We start from the raw sequence: 21,827 nt of genomic DNA, 5'->3' as shown, positions 1-21,827 counted from the left end.
TGAGCAGCTGAGCACAGGGGGTAGTGTTAGGTTAGTTTAAAGCAAGGTTTCTCAAGCTTGGGGGTATCAAAACGGCTGGACAGTTCTGTGTTGTGAGGCTGCCCTGTGCACGGGAGGGCTGTCTCTGCTCACTAGAGGCCAGTAGCAACACTCCCCGCAGTGTGACAATTAAAAGTGTCTCCAGAAGTTGCTAAATGTCCCCAGGGGACACGTTTCCCCCAACTGAGTACTGCTGGTTTAAAGTAAAACAGGATGTTTCAGAGGTTTCCTTATTTACCTGTTTTTGTCTCACCTAGAGTTGCAGACTGTGATTTTTTTTTTTTTAAAGGAGTAAGAAGGAAGTAAGAAGTGATCTTGAGTTTTAAATCACATCTTTCCATGCTGTTTTCTGGACTTTTCTGGGTGAATCACGACTCAGTTTTAACTTCATGTTGCAGAGGTTTACATGTGCAGTTAGAAATGCATCGACCCGGCTCTCTTGCTTATGTCCAGGTTGTCACATGGATGGGTATTTGTAGATTATTCCTCTAGGAGCAGGTGAAGTGACTGGGGACCTCAGTAAGTTCACATTTTAATAACCTCAGGTGGAGTCTGACCCTTTGTATCTTTTCTGTCTTTTATAGCTCAGTTTTCTGGGAATTCACTGGAGAAATCAAAAGTCTGAGTTCAAAACCTATTTCCAAATAATCCTTGTTATTTGATGCTTTCTTTTTTAGTTTTTTTTAAATTATTTTTTTAAAATTTTATTTTATTTAACTTTACAATATTGTATTGGTTTTGCCATATATCAAAATGAATCTGCCACAGGTATACATGTGTTCCCTATCCTGAACCCTCCTCCCTCCTCCTTCCCCATACCATCCCTCTGGGTCGTCCCAGTGCACCAGCCCCAAGCATCCAGTATTGTGCATCGAACCTGGGCTGGTGACTCGTTTCATACATGATATTTTACATGTTTCAATGACATTATTTTTAATCGGAGGATAATTGCTTTGCAATATTGTGTTGGCTTTTGCCATTCAGTGTCATGAATCAGCCCTAAGTACACACATGTGCACTCCCTCTTGAAGCTCCCTTTCCCCACTCCACCCCTCTAGGCTGTCACCGAGTGCTGAGTTGAGCTCCTCATGTTACACAGCAGCTTCCAATGGCTGTGCACTTCACATGTGGTAATATATATGATGCTTTCTGAAAACATAGAAAAGGAATTAAGGAAAAACAAACACCTGAATGGATTTTGAAATTGTTTGTTTCAAGATTTAGTTGAAAGGAAAAAAAAATCCATGGTTTATCTGAATCTCTTTTCAAATATTATACACATTGGGATTGGCAGCAGTTGGTCAGTCTGTTTGTCAGACTTAACCTTTTGTATTTTTTACTTAATACTGGGGATTTCATACTTCTCTGGGTGTGGGAAATACGTAGGTAATCCTAGAACACAGGTGTCATAGTGGGTTTACCTGGAGAGCTTTGAAAAAACCCAGGGCCCAGGCCACATCCCAGACCATTGAAATCTGATGCTCTAGGGGTGGAACCAAGGCTTAGATGCTGGGTCTTCAGCCTCCCTGAATTCTAGTGGGAGTATTGAGGACTAGGTTGCATTTTTATAAATAGTATTGAGGACTAGGGTGCATTTTTATAAATAAAATTTTACTGGAACATAGCCACGCCCATTCATTTCCTGATTTTCTAGAGACCCCGTGGCTTGCAAAGCCTGAAGATATTTACTGTTTGGCCGTTTACCAGAAAACACTTGCTGACTGAAATTTTTTTTAAAAAGCTTTACAGTAAAATTCGTAGTAAAAGAACAAAATTTGGTACTTTGCAGAGCCTTCAGGGTTAAATTCCGTCAGTGTTTTTTTTATATATAATTTTATTTATTATTTTTTGGCTGTGCTGGGTCTCTGTTGCTGCGTTTGGGCTTTTCTCTAGCTGTGGCGCTTGGGCTTCTCATTGCGGTGGCTTCTTTTCCTGCAGAGGATGGGCTCTGGGGCTTCAGCGGTTGTGGCCAGTGGGCTCTGCAGCACAGGCTCGGTAGTGGTGCACCAGCTTAGTTGCTCCAAGGCATGTGGGATCTTCCCCCATCAGGGAGCAAACTCCTGTCTCCTGCATTGGCAGGCGGATTCTCTACCACTGAGCCACTGGGGAAGCCCTGTCAGTTTTCTTGTACATGGGAAAAACAGAAAATCATTTTCCCTGAAGAGCTGACTGTAAGATATTGTGAAACTGGAAGAAGAGGTGCCCAACTCCCACCCAGAGTGGGAGACTCCATGGGTTACATTAGGGCACTGAACTTAAAAGTCTACTCTGGGTTTCTAATTCAGCATGTTCATTACTTAGGCTCTGTGTTTGAGTTGACACAGGGCTATAGAGGCAAAAATGGCTCTTTAATGTAAGGTGTGTTGGAGATTGTTACTCCCACTGCGGCAATTCTAGATGACAGCAGACCCTGGAAGGAAATCCTTTAGCTCTGGAGAATTTCATATATAAAAAGAAAAAGAATGAAAAAATTGAAGTGCTTTTTACATCATCCCATCTTCCCTCAGTCAGGTAGAAAGTTGATGGCTGTAAACCATTGGTCTTCCTTTGGGCACAGCCCCTATGGGCTGCAAACAGGAGAGAAAGGATCCTTTATTTTAGTCCCTTGAGCAGAATTGGCATCTCCTGATTGAGACGCTGATTGAGAGCATGTCACTCTGGGAGGCCCCACCCCACACTTACTGAGTCAGAGTCTACTTTTTAACAGGATCCCCAGGCTATTTGAATACACATTAAGAGAGCCCTGGGAAGCACTAGTCTTAATTGATAACTGTGTCCGTGCAGTCAACTGACCATTGATCCTCACTTTAAATGATTTCATAGCCTCTTAATGGTTTCTGACTTGGAAATAGCCAAAGGGGAAAAACTGTCTGCCTTTAATGACTGAGTCCAAGTATAGCTTGCCTGCCCTCTTATTTAGGAAAGATTTATGTAATGGTAGAAAATGAAAATGAGGTGATAGAGTTAGAAGAAATGCCATTTTATACGTATCAGAAAAGCAAACTAGAAAGGATGAAGGGAACGTGCCAGATAAACTCCACTTGTAAGGAAATAATCAAGTGGAATGGAGTCTTTGCTTCTGCAAGAAGAAATAATCCACGCATATTAGAGCCAACATCCTCTGGGGAGCAGTAAGGAGTGTCAAGAATGAATGCCTGAAACTTCTCAGATTAGCACAGGGAGTTAGGCCTTTCCACCAAGCAAAGCCATAACCTTCAGCCGTACACACAGCCCTGTATCACGTAGGACATTGTCCAGAATTTAGACATTCATAGAAAATCTTGAGGAAGCCCAGTACCTACTTGTATTCTACCAGGTTCTGCCAAGTTAGTAGTATTTTCTTTATCATCTATCTTTATAAAGATCTGATTGAAAAACATTTTTGAAATTAGTTCTTAAACAGAATTGGCTTATCCTTGAACAGTCACAAATTGTTGACCTTTTAAATAAAGTTAATACCATCTGAATTTAGTTTTTTAAAGGCAATCTAAGTAATAAGAGTCTAGCTATTGGTCTGGCTGTTCTTGGTAGATGTGATCCCACGGTTAGTGCTCGCTGTCTGTATCAGCCAGGTCCGTGCAGGATTTGGAATAATTCTAGTGTTTGTGAAAGTGGCCAGGAAGAGCTAGGAAAGCGGGAGTGGGAACCCTGGTTAAGCCTGGCGGTTCCATCTCCTTAGATTTGAATGAGTGGTCAGAATGCTACAGGTACTGCTCCTTCCCTAAAAGCTACTTGAGGTCCCCAAGGCAGGGTCTGATTGCCAGGAAAAATTGTGTCAGCTGAGTGTCAGCTGCCACTCCTGCCGGAGGAGCAGCGTTTGCCTTCCTTCTGCCTTCCAGATTTCATGTCCTGTTGGTGGAATTCAAATCACCTCCAGAAGCCTGGAGACAGGAGAGCGTGAGAGCCTCAGCTCCCAGACTTGGTTCTTTGCTGCAGGGAAGAGCACTGGAGGGGGCGGGAATGGGCTCTGAGTGACAGCGTCCAGTGTGGCCTCCTGTTGAAGATACCAGCTGACTATCACACAGGGTGTGCTTGTTCTTTTTTTAAACATTCTCTTGATGTGAACACTGAAAGATAATCAAGGGTAAGATGCGAGTTTTACATACAAGGAGACGTGTGAGGAAGTGAAATATTATTTCACATTTTAAATAACTTGTTCCTGATCAGACGTGCCGGTCAGTGTTACAGGGGTTGTCTTGGTTCACAAGCAGCACACTCTAATCTAAAAGCACTTACTAGTGCAGCATCCTGTGCCCAGGTGGCATCAGCGGGGTACTTTTGAGGGGACCTGGGGATAGAAAAGGCACTTCAGGCTGCACAATTCTAGTATTTCTAGATACTAGAAATAGTGCCCTGGAGGAGCATACTTATTCATGGGTGAGGACACGTCCAACTTTAAGAGATTGTTCTGTTAATTTAAAGAATTGGGTAATTCTTGTAACATGTAACTGTGGTCTCAACATACTCCCTCTTTTTTTCTTAAGCAGATGAAAAACTCGGAGAACCGCCACGCAGTGAGTTCCCAGTACAGGATGCATTCTTACTACCCGCCTCCTTCCTACCTGGGCCAGAGCATGTCCCAGATCTTCACTTTTGAGGACAGCGCCTCTTACTCGGAAGCCAAAGCGAGCGGTAGGTTCCTGGTTACACAGTCTGGATTTGAGGTGGAGGGGATACCTGCTAGCACTGGGTCTCTGGTCCTCTCACACAGCTTACCAGTTAGCAGCTGTTGGAAAGGCTGTATAAGTATCCTTTAAAGTACTTAGTTATGGAATGATTTTTGCTTTGGTCGATTCTCAGTATCATGTTTCTCTCTTCTGGGCACATAGAGCGGTGGGAATAAGATAGAGACTTCCATCAGAAGCCACAAATATATTTTCTGGAGGATCAGTATGCAATATCAGGGGCCCTTTAAATGTGGTTAAGTCCTGATATTTTTGGTGGAATGAATCTGTGTGTATTGAAGACTAGTTTTCCAAAACTTTTCCAATGTAAAATTGAAGGTATATTCATCTTTCGCAGGGGGAAATAACATAATAAAACATTTTTGAATACAATAGATCTCAGAGTTTATGCAGTAGCAATGCAAATAACTCTTATATAATGGCTTGGAAATAAAAAATGACTGTTTTAACTGACAGAGCACTTTGAAATACGCAATTCCTCAACTTCAATTTTAACTTTCTCCCCAATGTTTACACTGTGATGATAGGTAGATCTTTTATGGCTGCAGTGTTCAGGTCCTATTTTTAAGTTCTTTGTATTTTAGCATCATGTTTTGATCTAGGAAAGTAAGGAGCAGTCACAATTCAGGAATCTGGGCAATAGTGAGTTGGGAGAGAAACCCACTATTAGAACATAACTCTGTACTGAACAAAAGAAGCTGGTTTTCTGGATAGCTTGATTCTCTATAAAGAACTGGCTTCTTTGTAAAATGAGTATTTCGAGAATGAAAATTATAACCATGCTTTGATTTCCAAATTCAGAACAGTGAAGTCTAGAAAATCTGGAAAAGTTACTCTTTATTTTCCATACTAAATTAAAGGGTTTTGTTAGTACAGAATACATAGGTCGAGGGGACTGACAGTGTGAACTATGGAGAGACTGAATCACACATTGTTGATTACACTTTGACTTTTATTAATAATCACTTTTTTTCAGGAGTGGACAAGCACAATTCTGTTTTATAAATATTCATACTATTTAATATTTGCCCATGTGGCCCTTTTTACACATTGTGTTTGATTCTGTAATTTGAATTATAAGATTCTTAAGGACTGGGAACGTCTTATATACCTTTTTAGCTGCTGTGATATGTATTTGTTATTCATCAGTTTGAGGGAATGAATGAACAAAGGGATGTGATTTGTAGTAAGCATGATTTGTAAGTAAGCTTGGTCTTTAAGAAGACACCATCTCAAAACAAAAGGTCAGGTTCCTAACTCATTGTTTCAAGAAGCCAGGGCACAATTTAGGAATGAAGCAGTTAAAGAAATGTTTGTTCATATAGCAAATTAGGACTGAAACTTACTTTTGAGAAGAAATTGCCTGAGCTCTTTGCTCTAGGAATAATGGAATATTTTTAGAAGCACTGGCATTTCTGGAGACAGAGGTGTAAATTCAGAGCAAGGCAGTAAGACAAAAAGATAAGAGGAAATTTATTAGCGCAGAGAGGAAGGAATTTGGAGAGGCGCAGTAGACATTTGAATTTATGGCAGAAAAGGAAGAGACTCAGAAGGAGAGAGGTTACAGGGGAAAAAAGGGGAAAAAAAGACCAGCCAGCCCAGTGTCCATAGTGAGAGACTGGGTCAATAACACCTAAAATTTCCTAGGACTCTTCTGGCGATACATGTGTTTGAAAGTCTGGTGTGAGGAGACCTCAGGCATAGCCTTCTGGTCCTCCTCTGACTCACTGATAATTAATCAGGAGGGGCAAACTTCAGACATGAGGGAGATAGCTAGGAAGAAATGCAGTGGAATCTCAGCAATGTCTACTTTGAAATTGCCATGGAGAAGGAGAATATGAATTAATAGGAAATTCAAGTCTCAGATTATTTTTTAAAGAAATAATGGCTTTATAACTTCCAAATATCTGGTGTCTTGGGTTTCTACATTGCATGACACTTTTATAAAGCAGGTGGGAAGGGACAGAGAAGGAGAAAGTTATGGATCATTAGGAACACCCTAGGATCATCTCCTGGGGCATCAGTTTTATTGTCGGCACAGATACAAGTGGGGGCCGTTTACGCCCTCTGGTGAGTGGGGTGAGTCTGGTGACAGGATGTGGGGACAGGGATGGAGCATCAAGATAGTCATTTGTGAGAAGGTGGTAGGGGCTGGCTGGTTACCAGTTACATTTATCAGTTCTACCAGGTTTGAGTTGAGGTCCTATGGTGGGTTGCATTAACAAATAATGATTTGTAAATAGTATATCAATTATCCTATGTGGGGACTTATAAGTAATTTGAAAAACAGCCTTTTCAGTAGAGTTAATGTTTTGTTTGTAAAGTCTTAAGTATAAATTTATCCACTAAATCCATTTTTCTTTGGTTTCTTTAAAGGTAAGTTTAAACCTGTCTTTTAAATACATGTGTCCAAGTTCAAGGTTTTCTTATGGTTTTGGTGAAGATTGTAACATGAAAATGAAATGTAGAGAGGGAAGGAATTACAGAGGAAGTTTTACTTTTGCTGTGTTGCTTCTGTTTAATGTTTTTCTTTGCAAAAAGGCTAGGCTCCATTCTTTCTCCTTCTATGTCCTGAGAAGTATAAGGACATAGGTCAGAAATGGCGAGGCCTTGGTGTGTAAGACTTCATGAACCATTGCAGGGACTTTGGCTTTTATCTCAATTAGATGGAAAGCCCCTGGAGGGTTTCCAGCAAAGGGGTGACATGTCTGCCTGTGGTTTTTAAAGATCTCTCTGGCTCTTGTTTAAGAACAGACTGTAGGGGTGCATGGTAAAGGCAGGGAGACCAGCTGGAAGGCTGTTGCAGTAATTCTTGCAGAAGACGGCAGTGGCTTAGTCGGGATGGGAGTATGGGAGGGTTGAATTCTAGGTACATTTTGAAGATAGAAACAAAAGATTTGGCGATGCATTTGGGATGTGACATAAAGGGAGAAGTGAAGGATGACTGTAATTTTTGATCTGATCAAGTAGGAACTTGAGGTTTCCACTTACTCGGGTAAAGAAGTCCACGGGAAAAACATATTTGCAGGAATTAGGAGGTTAATTGTGCACATCTTAAGTGTGCTTCCCTGGTGGCTCAGACGGTAAAAAAATCTGCCTGCAATGCAGGAGACCTGGGTTTAATTCCTGGGTCGGGAAGGTCCCCTAGAGAAGGGAGTGCCTACCGGCTCCAATCTATGGGGTTGAAAAGAGTCGGACACGACTGAGTGACTTTGACTCAAGTGTGAGATGTACATAACTCATCCAAGTGGATCTTCAAGTTAGGGGTTGGATGAATGAAGTCTGAGGTTGAGGGGAAGTGTCACTGCTGGAAATAAAACGAGAGTTCAGTGTGTAGGTGTTATTTGAAGTTAATATGGTAGGATCACCTGGAGAAGTGAGTGTAGACAAAGAATAGAGGACCGAGGACTGAGCTCTGAGGCCTGCCAAGGTTGAGAGGTTTGGTAGATGAGCAGGCCCAGCAAAGGGTAGAGCCACATAGGTGCCTTCTCCTGCCCATGAGGTAGGATGAAGGTACCTAGGGAGGCAGGGAAAGAAAGCATTTCAGTGAACCAGCTAAATAATGCTGATAGATCAGATGAGGACTGGAATTGGCCACAGGCTGTTGAAAGGTAGAAATGATCAGGATGATCAGTGGCTTGATGAGTGGCCAGTGTGGTGGGGAGGTGGGGACCAAAGCCTGACTGTGTGTTCAAGGACACATGGGAGAGAAGCGTCTGGGCAGTGAGTGTAAACAGCTCCTGAAGGAGTCTTACTGGGAGGGGAGCAGTACCTGGAGAAGGTGGTGAGTTCAAGGAAAGTCCTTTCTTCTTTTTTAAAGAAGGAGGTTATTATAATAGGTTCTATTAAGATAAGCTGGTGTGGGGTGTGTGGGGGCACAGCTGTCCAGGATAATAACAGTGACTCTTGAGTAAGCAAGGTGGGGGGTCCCCAAGGACACCCCCTCTTAGGGCAGTGGTCCCCAAGGTAGGGGCCGGGCATGTTTTGTCACTGGTCTAAGAGGAGATCAGCAAAGGAATTAAGAGTAAACAAAAACTTTACAGCAACTTGACAAAGCAGTTCTGTCTATTGAACATTAAAAAATTGGGGCTGGTAGATTTTGTCTTTCACTTTTCTAGAATTTCATTTTTACATTGAAGTAAAATCCACCTGACATAAAATTAACCATTAACCATCTTAAAGTGTACACTTCAGTGGTATTTAGCAGGTCACAGGATTGGCCACTTGCACCTGTCTAGTTTCAAGTCATCTCCATCACCCACAGGGAAACCCTCACCTGTGAAGCCAACACTCTGCATTCTCCCGTCCACCATCCCTGTTAACCACGTCTGCTTTCTTGTTTCAGTGGATTTACCTATTCTAGATGTTTTGTGTAAATGGAAGCATAATATGTGGCCTTTTGGACTGTCTTCTTTCACTTAGCATAATTTTTTTCAAAGCTCGTACAAGTTGTAGCATGTATCAGTACTTCATTTCTTCAGTTCAGTTCAGTTCAGTCACTTAGTCGTGTCTGACTCTTTGCAACCCCATGAATCGCAGCACGCCAGGCCTCCCTGTCCATCACCAACTCCCGGAGTTCACTCAGACTCAGGTCCATCGAGTCAGTGATGCCATCCAGCCATCTCATCCTCTGTCGGCCCCTTCTCCTCCTGCCCCCAATCCCTCCCAGCATCAGAGTCTTTTCCAATGAGTCAACTCTTCGCATGAGGTGGCCAAAGTACTGGAGTTTCAGCTTTAACATCATTCCCTCCAAAGAAATCCCAGAGCTGATCTCCTTCAGAATGGACTGGTTGGATCTCCTTGCAGTCCAAGGGACTCTCACGAGTCTTCTCCAACACCACAGTTCAAAAGCATGAATTCTTCAGTGCTCAGCCCTCTTCAAAGTCCAACTCTCACATCCATACATGACCACAGGGAAAACCATAGCCTTGACTAGACGGACCTTTGTTGGCAAAGTAATGTCTCTGCTTTTCAATATGCTATCTAGGTTGGTCATGACTTTTCTTCCAAGGAGGAAGTGTCTTTTAATTTCATGGCTGCAGTCACCATCTGCGGTGATTTTGGAGCCCAGAAAAATAAAGTCTGCCACTGTTTCCACTGTTTCCCCATCTATTTCCCATGAAGTGATGGGACCAGATGCCATGATCTTTGTTTTCTGAATGTTGAGCTTTAAGCCAGCTTTTTCAGTCTTCTCTTTCACTTTCATCAAGAGGCTTTTTAGTTCCTCTTCACTTTCTGCCATAAGGGTGGTGTCATCTGCATATCTGAGGTTATTGATATTTCTCCCCACAGTCTTGATTCCAGCTTGTGTTTCTTCCAGTCCACTGTTTCTCCTGATGTACTCTGCATATAAGTTAAATAAGCAGGGTGATAATATACAGCCTTGACGTACTCCTTTTCCTATTTGGAATCAGTCTGTTGTTCCATGTCCAGTTCTAACTGTTGCTTCCTGACCTGCATACAGGTTTCTCAAGAGGCAGGTCAGGTGGTCTGGTATTCCCATTTCTTTCAGAATTTTCCACAGTTTATTATGGTCCACACAGTCAAAGGCTTTGGCATAGTCAATAAAGCAGAAATAGATGTTTTTCTGGAACTCTCTTGCTTTTTCCATGATCCAGCGGATGTTGGCAATTTGATCTCTGGTTCCTCTGCCTTTTCTAAAAGCAGCTTGAACATCAGGAAGTTCACGGTCATGTATTGCTAAAGCCTGGCTTGGAGAATTTTGAGCATTACTTTACTAGCATGTGAGATGAGTGCAATTGTGTGGTAGTTTGAGCATTATTTGGCATTGCCTTTCTTTGGGATTGGAATGAAAAGTGACCTTTTCCAGTCCTGTGGCCACTGCTGAGTTTTCCAAATTTGCTGGCATATTGAGTGCAGCACTTTCACAGCATCATCTTTCAGGATTTGAAATAACTCAACTGGAATTCCATCACTTTCACTAGCTTTGTTCGTAGTGATGCTTTCTAAGTCCCACTTGACTTCACATTCCAGGATGTCTAGATGAATGATCACACCATCGTGATTATCTGGGTCGTGAAGATCTTTTTTGTACAGTTCTTCTGTGTATTCTTGCCACCTCTTCTTAATATCTTCTGCTTCTGTTAGGTCCATACCATTTCTGTCCTTTATCGAGCCCATCTTTGCATGAAATGTCCCCTTGGAATCTCTAATTTTCTTGAAGAGATCTCTAGTCTTTCCCATTCTGTTGTTTTCCTCTATTTCTTTGCATTGATCGCTGAGGAAGGCTTTCTTATCTCTTCTTGCTATTCTTTGGAACTCTGCATTCAGATGCTTGTATCTTTCCCCATCGCCTAATTATATGTATGGATATACTGTATTTTGTTTATCTGTTAATGGATATTTGACTTGTTTCGACTCTTTTTTGGCTGTTGTTAATTGTACCGCTATGGATATTCACATACAAGTCTTTGAAGATTTGTTTTTAGTTCTTCTGGGCATACATACCCAGGAGTGGAATTGCTGGATCATATGGTAATTCTGTGTTTAATTTATTGAAGAGCCTCCAAACTGTTCTCCACAGTGGCGATACCACATCACATTGCCACCACAGTGTATGAGGGTTCCAGTTTCTCTAGCTAAAAAACACACTATTTTCCATTTTTTTGCATTATGATTCTAGAAATTCATTTTTATTGTATTTTATAAAAGCATTAGATTGTGGCAGACTGGAACCTGAAAAAAGGATTTCAACAGAACAGGTGCCTTCTTGCAGATAATTTGAAAAATACTGACCTAGTGTCCAGGTGTGGAGGGCTGGTTTGTTTATGTATGAGAGTAGCCAGCTCAGAGTAACAGCTGCAGGTTGTTTAGAAAGGGATGATGGAACATTCTGGAAATGATCCTTCCTCAACTTGGAATAGAGGCAGTTTCCATAGTAATACTGCAGTGTTAATAGATGCCCACACGTCTGCAAGTAGGTGGCATTTCACATCTGTGAAAGTGTTAGTCCTCAGTCCTGTCTGACTCTTTGTGACCCCATGGACCATAGCCCACCAGGCTTCTCTGCCCAGGGAATTCTCCAGGCTAGAATACTGGAGTGGGTAGCCATGCCCTTCTCCAGAGGATCTTCCCAACCCAGGGATTGAACCCAGGTCTTCTGCATTGCAGGCAGGTTCTTTACCAGGGAAGCCCCTTCATATCTGTAAACAGGCATTTTTCTCTACATACTGACTGCTTGAGTAAGTTCTTAGAGTATATGTGGCTGGCCAGCATTTTCAAAGAGGTTTATATTTAAAATGGTAAAGGTGAAAATACTTAGATATTTTTGTCTATTTGTCTTACAGTCTCAGTTTGAAAGTCAGAATTGTTGCATCCTGTTTCTTCTGGGTCTTTGGCCTCTTCCAGCTCAAAGAAGTGATGGGCTCCTATGCAAACCCACCCTTCCTTACATTCAAAGTCTGCCTTTTTTAGGAGACAGAAGCACAGTTGAGGTGCTTATTTTCTCTAACGGGCTGTTTATGTAAAAGTCCTCGGACACACACAGGACATGAGCAGCTCTGTGAGGCCAGGGGCAGAGCGTCTACAGTTCACCCAAAGGTCAGATGGCCAAGGTCAGCAGAAAGGCCTCCTGAGTTGAAGGCCTCGTGTTCCTTTGTGATATCTGGGCAGCTCACAGAGGCCTCTGTGAAATTAGGGTTTTCTGAATGCATTCAGCACTGGCAGTTTTGTAGGCCAAATCTAGAAGTGCCTGGTTTCACTGATGGCATATGCTACCTTCCCCACAAGTCGTCGTGACCAAACGTGAAGTGGTTGAGCTTTCTTTCCATAGAATGAACTTTCTTGATGTTGTGCATCCGAGTTGGATTTTAGCAAAAGATGATGAGGTTGAGCCTCCCTGTTTTGCAGGTGAACAGTCAGGTGACACACAGGCTTCTGGGTTTGTTTTTTTTTTGGCTGCATCGCTTGTGCAGGCTCTCGTCAGTGAGAGTGCAGAGTCCTAACCTCTGAACAGCCAGCAAATTCCCTTCTGTCTTTTCTGACAACTTCTTTTTCGTCCTGCATGAGACAAGAGAGCGCTGATGGGATGTTGACATGTCTTCTGTGTAGCATGCTGCCTTTTGACAAGGCCACCCCCAGTCTAGAAATAGCAGGTAGTTCCCAGGGCCCAATGTCAGACTGAGGGACGTCAGACTCGCTCATGAAGGAAGTTCACTCACTGCAGCACTTCAGCAGGAGTTGTCAGGATGTATTCTCACATGCGGAGGGCAGAAAGCGAATTCATTCATCTTTGTATTCCTCCAGGTGCCTCCAAAGTGCAATGCTCTCAGAACTCCTGGGGGTTTCATGGTTTCTTATATGAATAAGAAACTGACCTCTGGGTCCTTTCTGCAGGGTTCTCCCTGACCCAGAGTTGGGGATTCTGATAAAGCACTTGGTGAAATAAATAGGGCATGGAAAAACATGGGGTACAACCCCCCAGGCTGCAATATATCCTGGATTTATATTATGTAAAATCCTCTCTTTGGAAAGCTTGAATCTTGAAGACTTAAATCGTTGAATATGACAGATTTTTGATTAATAACAGCCCTGCGTGAGAAGTCAAGAGAAGCTTATTCTCTCTTCAGGCTAAGAGAGGCTCGGTGGAGTTGCAGGCGGGATGCTGTGCCACCTCTGAGTCAGTTTGTAGAGCTGAAGAAGAGGTGCAGACATAGGAGCTCAGCTCCCGGAACCACTTCCCTGGTGTTCTTTCTGCGGGTGAATCCTGGGCTTGCTTCTTCCCGCTTTCCTTTTCTCAAAAACACATAACTCTCATACTGACTGTAACACCACCCCCTCTGTGTGTTGTGGGGATAGCGCATTTAAGTCTAGTGGTCGTAGTATTATCCCCATTTAGCAGATGAGGACAATGAGACATGGAGACAATGCCTGTGAAGTAGGGAAGAGAAGTGTTCCTTATTTCCATGCCGCAGGTAGAAAAGCTGAGAAAAGCTGGTCAAAAACCCCCAAAAATAGCCTTAAAAAACTCACAGGATATCAGGTGTGGTATTTACATTACTATTTCTAAAGCTGAATGTAAACTTCAAAACATGTTTATCTCTTGATTAACATGATAAAATCAATGTTTGATTTTGTGGTGATATTTGAGTTTTTTTATTTAACAGGAGGGATAGTGCAACAAAGTGCAATATTTGACAAAGGCAAACATTACAAAATCAAATAGCTAGTTATTAGCTTTGAAATTTAAAGTGCAAATAGAAAACCACTTTTTAAAAGTTTTTTCCCCCTCCGTGGACATGATTATTATTTTAAAATTAGTGTGAATAAAAGGCTTGTTGATTTTACCCAGGTAATTTTTTTCCCTTTGGCTGTGCCCGTGGCAAGTGGGATCTTAGTTCTCTGGCCAGGGGTCAAACCCATGGCCCCTGCGGTGGAAGCGAGGTACCTTAACCACTGGACTGCCAAGGGAGTCCCATCCTTAGATAACTTTGGAGAGAAACAGTATTTTATATTCTGCATAGTCGGCCAGGTGCTTATCATGAGGAGGATTTTACATTTTTGGTTTGTCTTTTAAATACAGGGCACTTTTGCTGAGGCTTTCCTTTGGGCTAAAGATTGCAGTCAGTAGGGAACACAGAGAGCAGAGCTCTGGAAAGCACAGTTTTAGGAACTCCCAAATGTCCTGAAAGAACCAGGTTGAACACCATGACTAGACACTGCTGGCCCGTGTTCTCAGGGCTCATTTTATCTTGATGGGCTGCATATGTGACGTCAGGCCCCTACCTAACTGCTCAGTGCAGGGAACCCCATCCATCTGTGGGCACATCACACCCCATCAGGTTTGCTGATTCTGTTACTCATTTAGTGACCACTTGTCTTTAAAAATCCTGAAGAGGCAGCGCTAACATGGGTGTGAGCTTGGATGGACAATAGCTGCCCTGGGCAGAGTGTCCTACATGATCATGCGTGAGATTTCCTCACTTGAATCTGACTTGACTCTATTGGGCCTCAGCAGTTTTTCTCAGGCACAATGTGGAGTAACTCGGAGTTTATGTTCCCTCCTCAGCTCCTCAGAGGCCCAGCCCAGGCCAAGTACAACTTGAATAACCTTCAGGAAAGCTGTGCTGTCCTTCTGTCGGCCGCTGTCTTTGAAAATTGCCTCCAGAGTTAGTGAGCAGGAACAGTTAAGATTTACAAACAATGATGAAGCTTGTCATGCATCTTTCACCATTCATCACCCAGGTGCCGTGCCTGGGCGGTGAAGTGTTCTTCATAAAAACCAGCTCAGTGTGAAATACACCTCGCTGCAGTGTTTACTGCTCTGAAGCTCGTCAGCGGCCCTTTATAGTAAATCCAGATTGCGATGTGACATTACAGTATATCATTGCCCGGCGCGGCGGGGTTTACACTGCGAATGAGTGCAGTGCACACCAGATGAGGTGTCCAAATTGAGTTATGTCAGAATTTGGCTGTTATATGGGGATAGCTTTTGTTTTCTGAACACTGAAAGTTAGCTTTATATGTATTTATATTTATATATAGGCATATACTTCCCATCTTGCACGTATACATGGGTATACAGTATATGCTGGGGTCAGGTTCCAACTGGGCTTCTGCTGTAAAGAATGGTGACCGGCTTTTATGTCCCTTCCAACTGTTGTTCACTGAAATTGGCATCAGCGGAATCTTTGGGGGAAACTAGAGTAGATGGTTATTTCATGATAGAGGTGGTTTCATTTTGCTGTTTGTAAAGTGGTCATATTTTCCATTCTCTATTACACACACAAAAAGGGCCCCTCTCTCCTGGGATTATGGTGGTACTGGAATGATCCCTTGGCAGGAGGGTGAAGAGAGGAAGCGACACAGGACTGGCCTATTGGTCTGAACGCATGCACTTGGAGGAGGGCTCTGAAGTCCGTTGCTTGTTTATTATTTTTAGTGGGTATCAAAATCCTAATGCTGCCTCTGTTATCTTGAAAGATGCTGCTTCCAGGAGAAGATTTATGGTGCTTTAGCTGAAATCAGCAAAATAAAAGAGCACACTGAATTTATTGCATGATCGGGTTTATTTACATTCACCCTAAAAGCGCCGATATTAAAAATGAGCTCCATAAAAAAATAATATTCAGAGATAACAACAGGCCCTGCAGTCCCACGATCATCTTAACACACATGTTTTTAACTTTGCTCTTCAGTGTAGCAGGGTTGTCAGGAGAGCCATTGTGTGGTCTTCACACACCTGGCACTGCACTGAATCCAGGGCCTCTCCCTTCTATACCCCAGATCTAGGGCAGGGGTCCCCCCAGTCTGGATGCAGATGTGAATATAGCCCTCCCACCAGTGTTCTCCGCGCTGCTTCCTGGATGTGCTCCCTCTGCAGGGTTTCTTACTAGAGATGGATTATCGGCGCCACTCCTGAGCCTCCCGAAGCGGCACGGGACACTGGTGCAGGTGTGCGGTGCCGGCCCCTGGGGAGGTGGGACGGCAGCCTCCCCCTGACCGTGGTGCCCGCCCCCTTGGGGGGTGGGACGGCAGCCTCCCCCTGACCGTGGTGCCCGCGGAAGGAGAGAGCAGTCGCTCGTCAGCCCAGCGCTGTCGCTTCATAGGGCTGTAAGATTAACACAGGTGTCCAGTTAAGGGTAAATGTCACGTAGTGTCTGTGGTTTATGTTAATGTTTAATAAGTATGTCCACAGTATTTTATTATGTTGAAAATTATTTGTGTTTGAATCTGGCAACCTCGGGCTTCACCCGAGTCCCTCTGAACCACCGTTTTCCGGCACTGGGTTAAAAGGCAGAAATGAACGGTGGGTGGAGGAGAGCAGTACCTTCACTAAGTGTATTCAGCAGTTTTAAGAGTTGTTTCATTTATATCTCTACAAAAATAGTACAAGAGGCAGTGCTGATCATCCTCAGAAAGCTTTCCTGTTTTGGTTGAAGCTCTTTATGGGTTTCTCCATGAAAAATTTCTGGATTATAAATTCTCCTTGCATATGTTAACTGTATTGTATCTTCCTCTGTCTAGGTAATTTGTAGGTCTGGATGTTTCTTTTATCATATTTCATAGGCTAGCTCCATTAATATAAGAGGAAATAAAAATGAGCCCACTGCTGCTTAGACTCAAGATGGAAATGTATAGTTTTTGTGAATGTGGTTCAGTTGCCCCCTTGTATCTTTACCGGACGTTACAGTGAGTTTTGAACAAAACCAGCTCCTGTCTCTTTCTTGAGACCTCCCCACACCACACCAGGATGTGAACCAATGACTCAGTCAATAAACAAGTGGTAAATTCATGGAGTGCCAAGTATGTGTTTGTGGCCCTAGCATTACGCCCAGGAGGTGAACAATGGCCCAGAACATGCTGCAGTGATGCCTAAGTGTCCCCATATTTTGGGGACACAGGCCCTTCCCTTCGTGTCCAAAGTAGAATAGTCTTGCCTCTGAGCCTCTGCAGGGTGTGCAAAGGAGCAGCCATGTGCCATGCTCTGTTGAGCGTTTTCCAGACTTGGTTGGTGACTTTGCCGTGAACCTAAGAGAACGTTTCCTTCTCCAGTTAAAGAGGCCAGGATCACAACCAGACTCTGGATAGGTATGCTACATACACAGCCCTTGCCAGACTTGTTTCCTGTTTCTTATATGGCTGTAGAGGTGGGATGGCAAAGGAGAAAATGAAAGATATGCCCATCTGAATACAGAGTTCCAAAGAATAGCAGGGAGAGATAAGAAAGCCTTCCTTGGTGATCAATGCAAAGAAATACAGGAAAACAATAGAACGGGAAAGACTAGAGATTTCTTCAAGAAAACTGAGATACCAAGGGAACATTTCATGCAAAGGTGGGCACAATAAAGGACAGAAACCATATGGATCTAACAGAAGCAGAAGATATTAAGAAGAGGTGGCAAGAATACACAGAAGAACTATACAAAAAAAGACCTCAATGACCCAGATAACCACGATGGTGTGATCACTCACATAGATCCAGACATCCTGGAATGTGAAGTTAAGTTGGCCTTAGGAAGCATCACTACAAACAAAGCTAGTGGAGGTGATGGAATTCCAGCTGAGCTATTTCAAATCCTAAAAGATGATGCTGTGAAAGTGCTGCACTCAATATGCCAGCAAATTTGGAAAACTCAGCAGTGGCCACAGGACTGGAAAAGGTCAGTTTTCATTCCAGTCCCAAAGAAAAGCAGTGCAAAAGAATGTTCAAACTACTGCACAATTGTACTCATCTCACATGCTAGCTAAATAATGCTCAAAATTCTCCAAGCCAGGCTTCAACAGTACATGAACCGAGAACTTTCAGATGTTCAAGATGGATTTAGAAAAGGCAGAGGAACCAGATCGAAATGCCAACATCCGTTGGATCATAGAAAAAGCAAGAGAGTTCCAGAAAAACATCTACTTCTGCTTTATTGACTTAGGCCAAAGCCTTTGACTGTGTAGATCACAGCAAACTATGGAAAATTCTTCAAGAGATGGGAATAGCAGACCACCTTTCCTGCCTCTTGAGAAATCTGTATGCAGGTCAAGAAGCAACAGTTAGAGTTGGACATGGAACAACAGACTGGTTCCAAATAGGGAAAGGAGTACGTCAAGGCTGTATGTTGTCACCCTGCTTATTTAACTTATATGCAGAGTACATCATGTGAAATGCCAGGCTGGATGAAGCAGAAGCTGGAATCAAGACTGCTGGGAGAAATATCAATAACCTCAGATATGCAGATGACACCACCCTTACGGCAGAAAGTGAAGAAGGACTAAAGAGCCTCTTGATGAAAGTGAAAGAGGAGAGTGAAAAAGCTGGCTTCAAACTCAACATTCAGAAAACTAAGATCTTGGCATCCGGTCCCATCACCTCATGGCGAATAGATGGGGAAACAGGGGAAACAGTGACAGACCATATTCTTGGGCTTCAAAATCACTCCAGATGGTGACTGCAGCCATGAAATTAAAAGACATTTGCTCCTTGGAAGAAAAGCTATGACCAACCTAGACAACATATTAAAAAGCAGAGACATTACTTTGCTGACAAAGGTCTGTCTAATCAAAGCTATCGTTTTTTCAGTAGTCGTGTATGGATGTGAGAGTTGGACTATAAAGAAAGCTGAGCACCAAAGAATTGATGCTTTTGAACTTTAGTGTTGGAGAAGACTCTTGAGAGTCCCTTGAATTGCAAAGAGATCAAACCAGTCAATCCTAAAGGAAATCAGTCCTGAATATTCTTTGGAAGGACTGATACTGAAGCTTCAATACTTTGGCCACCTGATGAGAAGAACTGACTCACTTGAAAAGACCCTGATGCTGGGAAAGATTGAAGACAGGAGAAGGGAACAGCAGAGGATGAGATGGTTGGATGGCATCACCGACTCTTTGGACATGAGTTTGTGCAGACTCCAGGAGTTGGTGATGGACAGGGAAGCCTGGCATGCTGCAGTCCACGGGGTCCAAAAGAGTCAGACACGACTGAGCAACTGAACTGAACTGAATACTAACTGAATGTTGTACTAAACTGTAATCTTTGGTACTAAAAAAGTTGTACAACCCTCATTGCTGTCTTATTTTCATCATCCTCAAAAGAATCTCCATATGGAGTCACTCCTCATTTCCACCTCCCTCTCAGCCCCTAGAAACTATTATTCTACTTTCTGTTTCTATGGATTTGCCTATTTCTGGACATTTCTTATGAATGGAATCATATAATATGTAGCCTTATTATATTTGACTTTTTTCACTTAGCATAATATTTTTGAAGTTCATTCAAAGTGAGCCATGTAACAAGGCTTCATTCTTTTTTCTAGCCAAGTAACATTTCAATATATGAAAAGGCTTAGTTTGTTTTGAGTTCCAAATGTATTGCAGGTCCTGGCAAAACTGTTAAACCCTAAGATTCTCAAGGGGAAATACTTGTTTTATATCATTCTGTTAAACTGTTTATCTCATTCTGTTAAACATCTTTCAACTCACCACATGAATGTCTATAATGAGCAGAACCTGCTGTATGAAATCAAATGACACCCGTAACTGGCGTGCCTAGGTTCCCCATCCCCAGCCCGCCGGGTCGTGTGATTTTCCTGTTTTATATTAATACTATTTACACTAGTCTGCTAGGGCCGCTGACACAGAAGATATTGGGCTGGATGGCTTAAGAAACAGAAATTCAAAGTTCTGAGATTTAGAAGTCTGAGATCAAGGTGTCATCAGGGTTGGTTTCTGGTGAGGCCCCTTTTCTTTGGTCTTTCCTTTGTGTATGCAGAGAGAGCAAGCTCTGATTTCTTTTCCTCCTCTTATAAGAACACTAGTCCTGTCAGGCTAGGGCCTTACCCTTAAGACCTTATGATGTGGCTTCATTTATGTCCCTAAAGGCACCATCTCTAAATACAGTCACATTGAATGCTAAGGCTTCAGCTTATTTATATAAAGGTGGGACACAAAGTTGAATCCATAACACTGTTGAAGGGTTTAATGTCTCTGAACGTCTTCCTCTTCTTGATGAGGTTCCTGGGAAGTAGAAGGATGCTGACGTCAGGGGGCCAGTGTGTATAGACTGAGTGGACAATCTTGTCTGGTCTTACTGCCAACTGTCCAGCATCTGCTGCCCGTTCACTCCCTTCCAAGCTGTCTAGCATGCTGACCCCAGCTGGTAGCAGGCCCTCACCAGCAAGCTGGGTCCCCAGAGCACAGAGGTTTTTAGAGATGTAAAATGCCACAGCCGGGCACACCCCACTCACCCAAAGCACTTCTTTTCCAGATTGTTGCTTTTCTTTTTCTCATCCCTCCCTACTTGGTTTCTTCTTTCTCTCTCTCTCTGAATTTGGGGAAAGAGTTTCTGATTCCTTGCAATTTTTGCCCTTGAAGTGGTCTGTAACCTTGAACAATTAAACCCTGATATACTGCTACAAATTAGACTCTTTGCCACTTTTCCTGGCAAATAAGGAAGATAAGAATTAGGGCCTTCCTGCCTAGTGAAATGAATGAGAAAGTATTGCATTGTTTCCTGATGTTATTACGAACCAATTCAAAGGTTGCTTCATGGTAAACTTGAGGTTAGTATTTATGAATTAGTTAATGGCCCTTACAGGTCAACCAGATAGAGAAAATAGTCTCTTACTTTATGAAGCACTTTGACCTACATCATCTTGTTTAATTCCAACAACAATCTTCTTAGGTAATACGAGGCCTTTTTTTCTTGACACCAGTTCTAACACAACCTGGGTGTCCTACCATTCAGTCCAGTTCTAATACTGGGTATCTGGAGTTAGCCGAGACCCCATGGGTTAAGGGCTCAGTCTCACAAGACTGCCCCCGTGTCAGACGCCAGCCATAAATGGGGGTGCTCAGGCTACACACATTTCTGTCTGGGCCATTACAAATCTGGGGGTTCCCACAACTTCTCCCTGGGTTTCATAATTCACTAGAATGACTCACAGAACTCCAGAGGACACTTTATTTACTGTTACTATTATGAGTTTATTATAAAGGATATAACTCAGGAATGGCCAATGGAAGGGATGCCTAAGGTGAGAGATGAGGAGAGGGTGGGGAGCTTCTAAGCCCTCCCAGCACCCCGATGTGCTCACCAGCCAGGAAGCTCTGAGAAGCCCAATCACTGAGGGGTTCTTAGGAAGGGTTCATTACTACATACGAGTCGTTATATCATTGGCCATCGGCAATTAGCTCAATCTCCAGCCCCTCTCTCTCTCTGAAGGTTGGGGGATAGGGCTGGGTGTTCCAGGCTTCTCATCAGGTCTGGGTCTTCTGGTGCTCAGCCCCCACCCTGCATCTATGAGTAGCCCCCATCCTAAAACCATCTAGCCCACCAAGCACCTCATTAGAACACAGAGGCTCCTATCACCCTTCTTACTGCAGAAATTCCAAGGGTTTTCAGAGCTCTGTGGGCTTCCCTGATAGCTCAGTTGGTAAAGAATCCACCTGCAGTGCAGGAGACCCGGGTTCAATTCCTGGGTCAGGAAGATCCGCTGGAGAAGGGGTAGGCTACCCATTCCAGTATTCCCGGGCTTCCCTTGTGGCTCAGCTGGTAAAGAATCCACCTGCAGTGTGGGAGGCCTGGGTTCAATCCCTGGGTTGGGAAGATCCCCTGGAGAAGGGAAAGGCTACCCACTCCAGTATTCTGGCCTGGAG

At 43.3% G+C, this 21,827-nt stretch overlaps 1 protein-coding gene across 1 annotated transcript in view; it reads left to right on the top strand.

Moving 5' to 3' along the window:
* The window catches only part of DMRT1 (doublesex and mab-3 related transcription factor 1), a 100,779-nt gene that overhangs the window by 49,164 nt on the left and 29,788 nt on the right, over positions 1-21,827 (top strand). The window contains exon 4 of the mRNA XM_055578228.1: positions 4,527-4,671. Within this exon, the coding sequence (XP_055434203.1) occupies positions 4,527-4,671 (145 nt within the window). The remainder of the gene's footprint in view (positions 1-4,526; positions 4,672-21,827) is intronic.

Source organism: Bubalus kerabau, chromosome 4, assembly GCF_029407905.1.
Source record: "Bubalus kerabau isolate K-KA32 ecotype Philippines breed swamp buffalo chromosome 4, PCC_UOA_SB_1v2, whole genome shotgun sequence".
In the NCBI taxonomy this organism is placed as follows: domain Eukaryota; kingdom Metazoa; phylum Chordata; class Mammalia; order Artiodactyla; family Bovidae; genus Bubalus; species Bubalus kerabau.
This window is presented reverse-complemented; position numbering and strand designations above follow the sequence as displayed.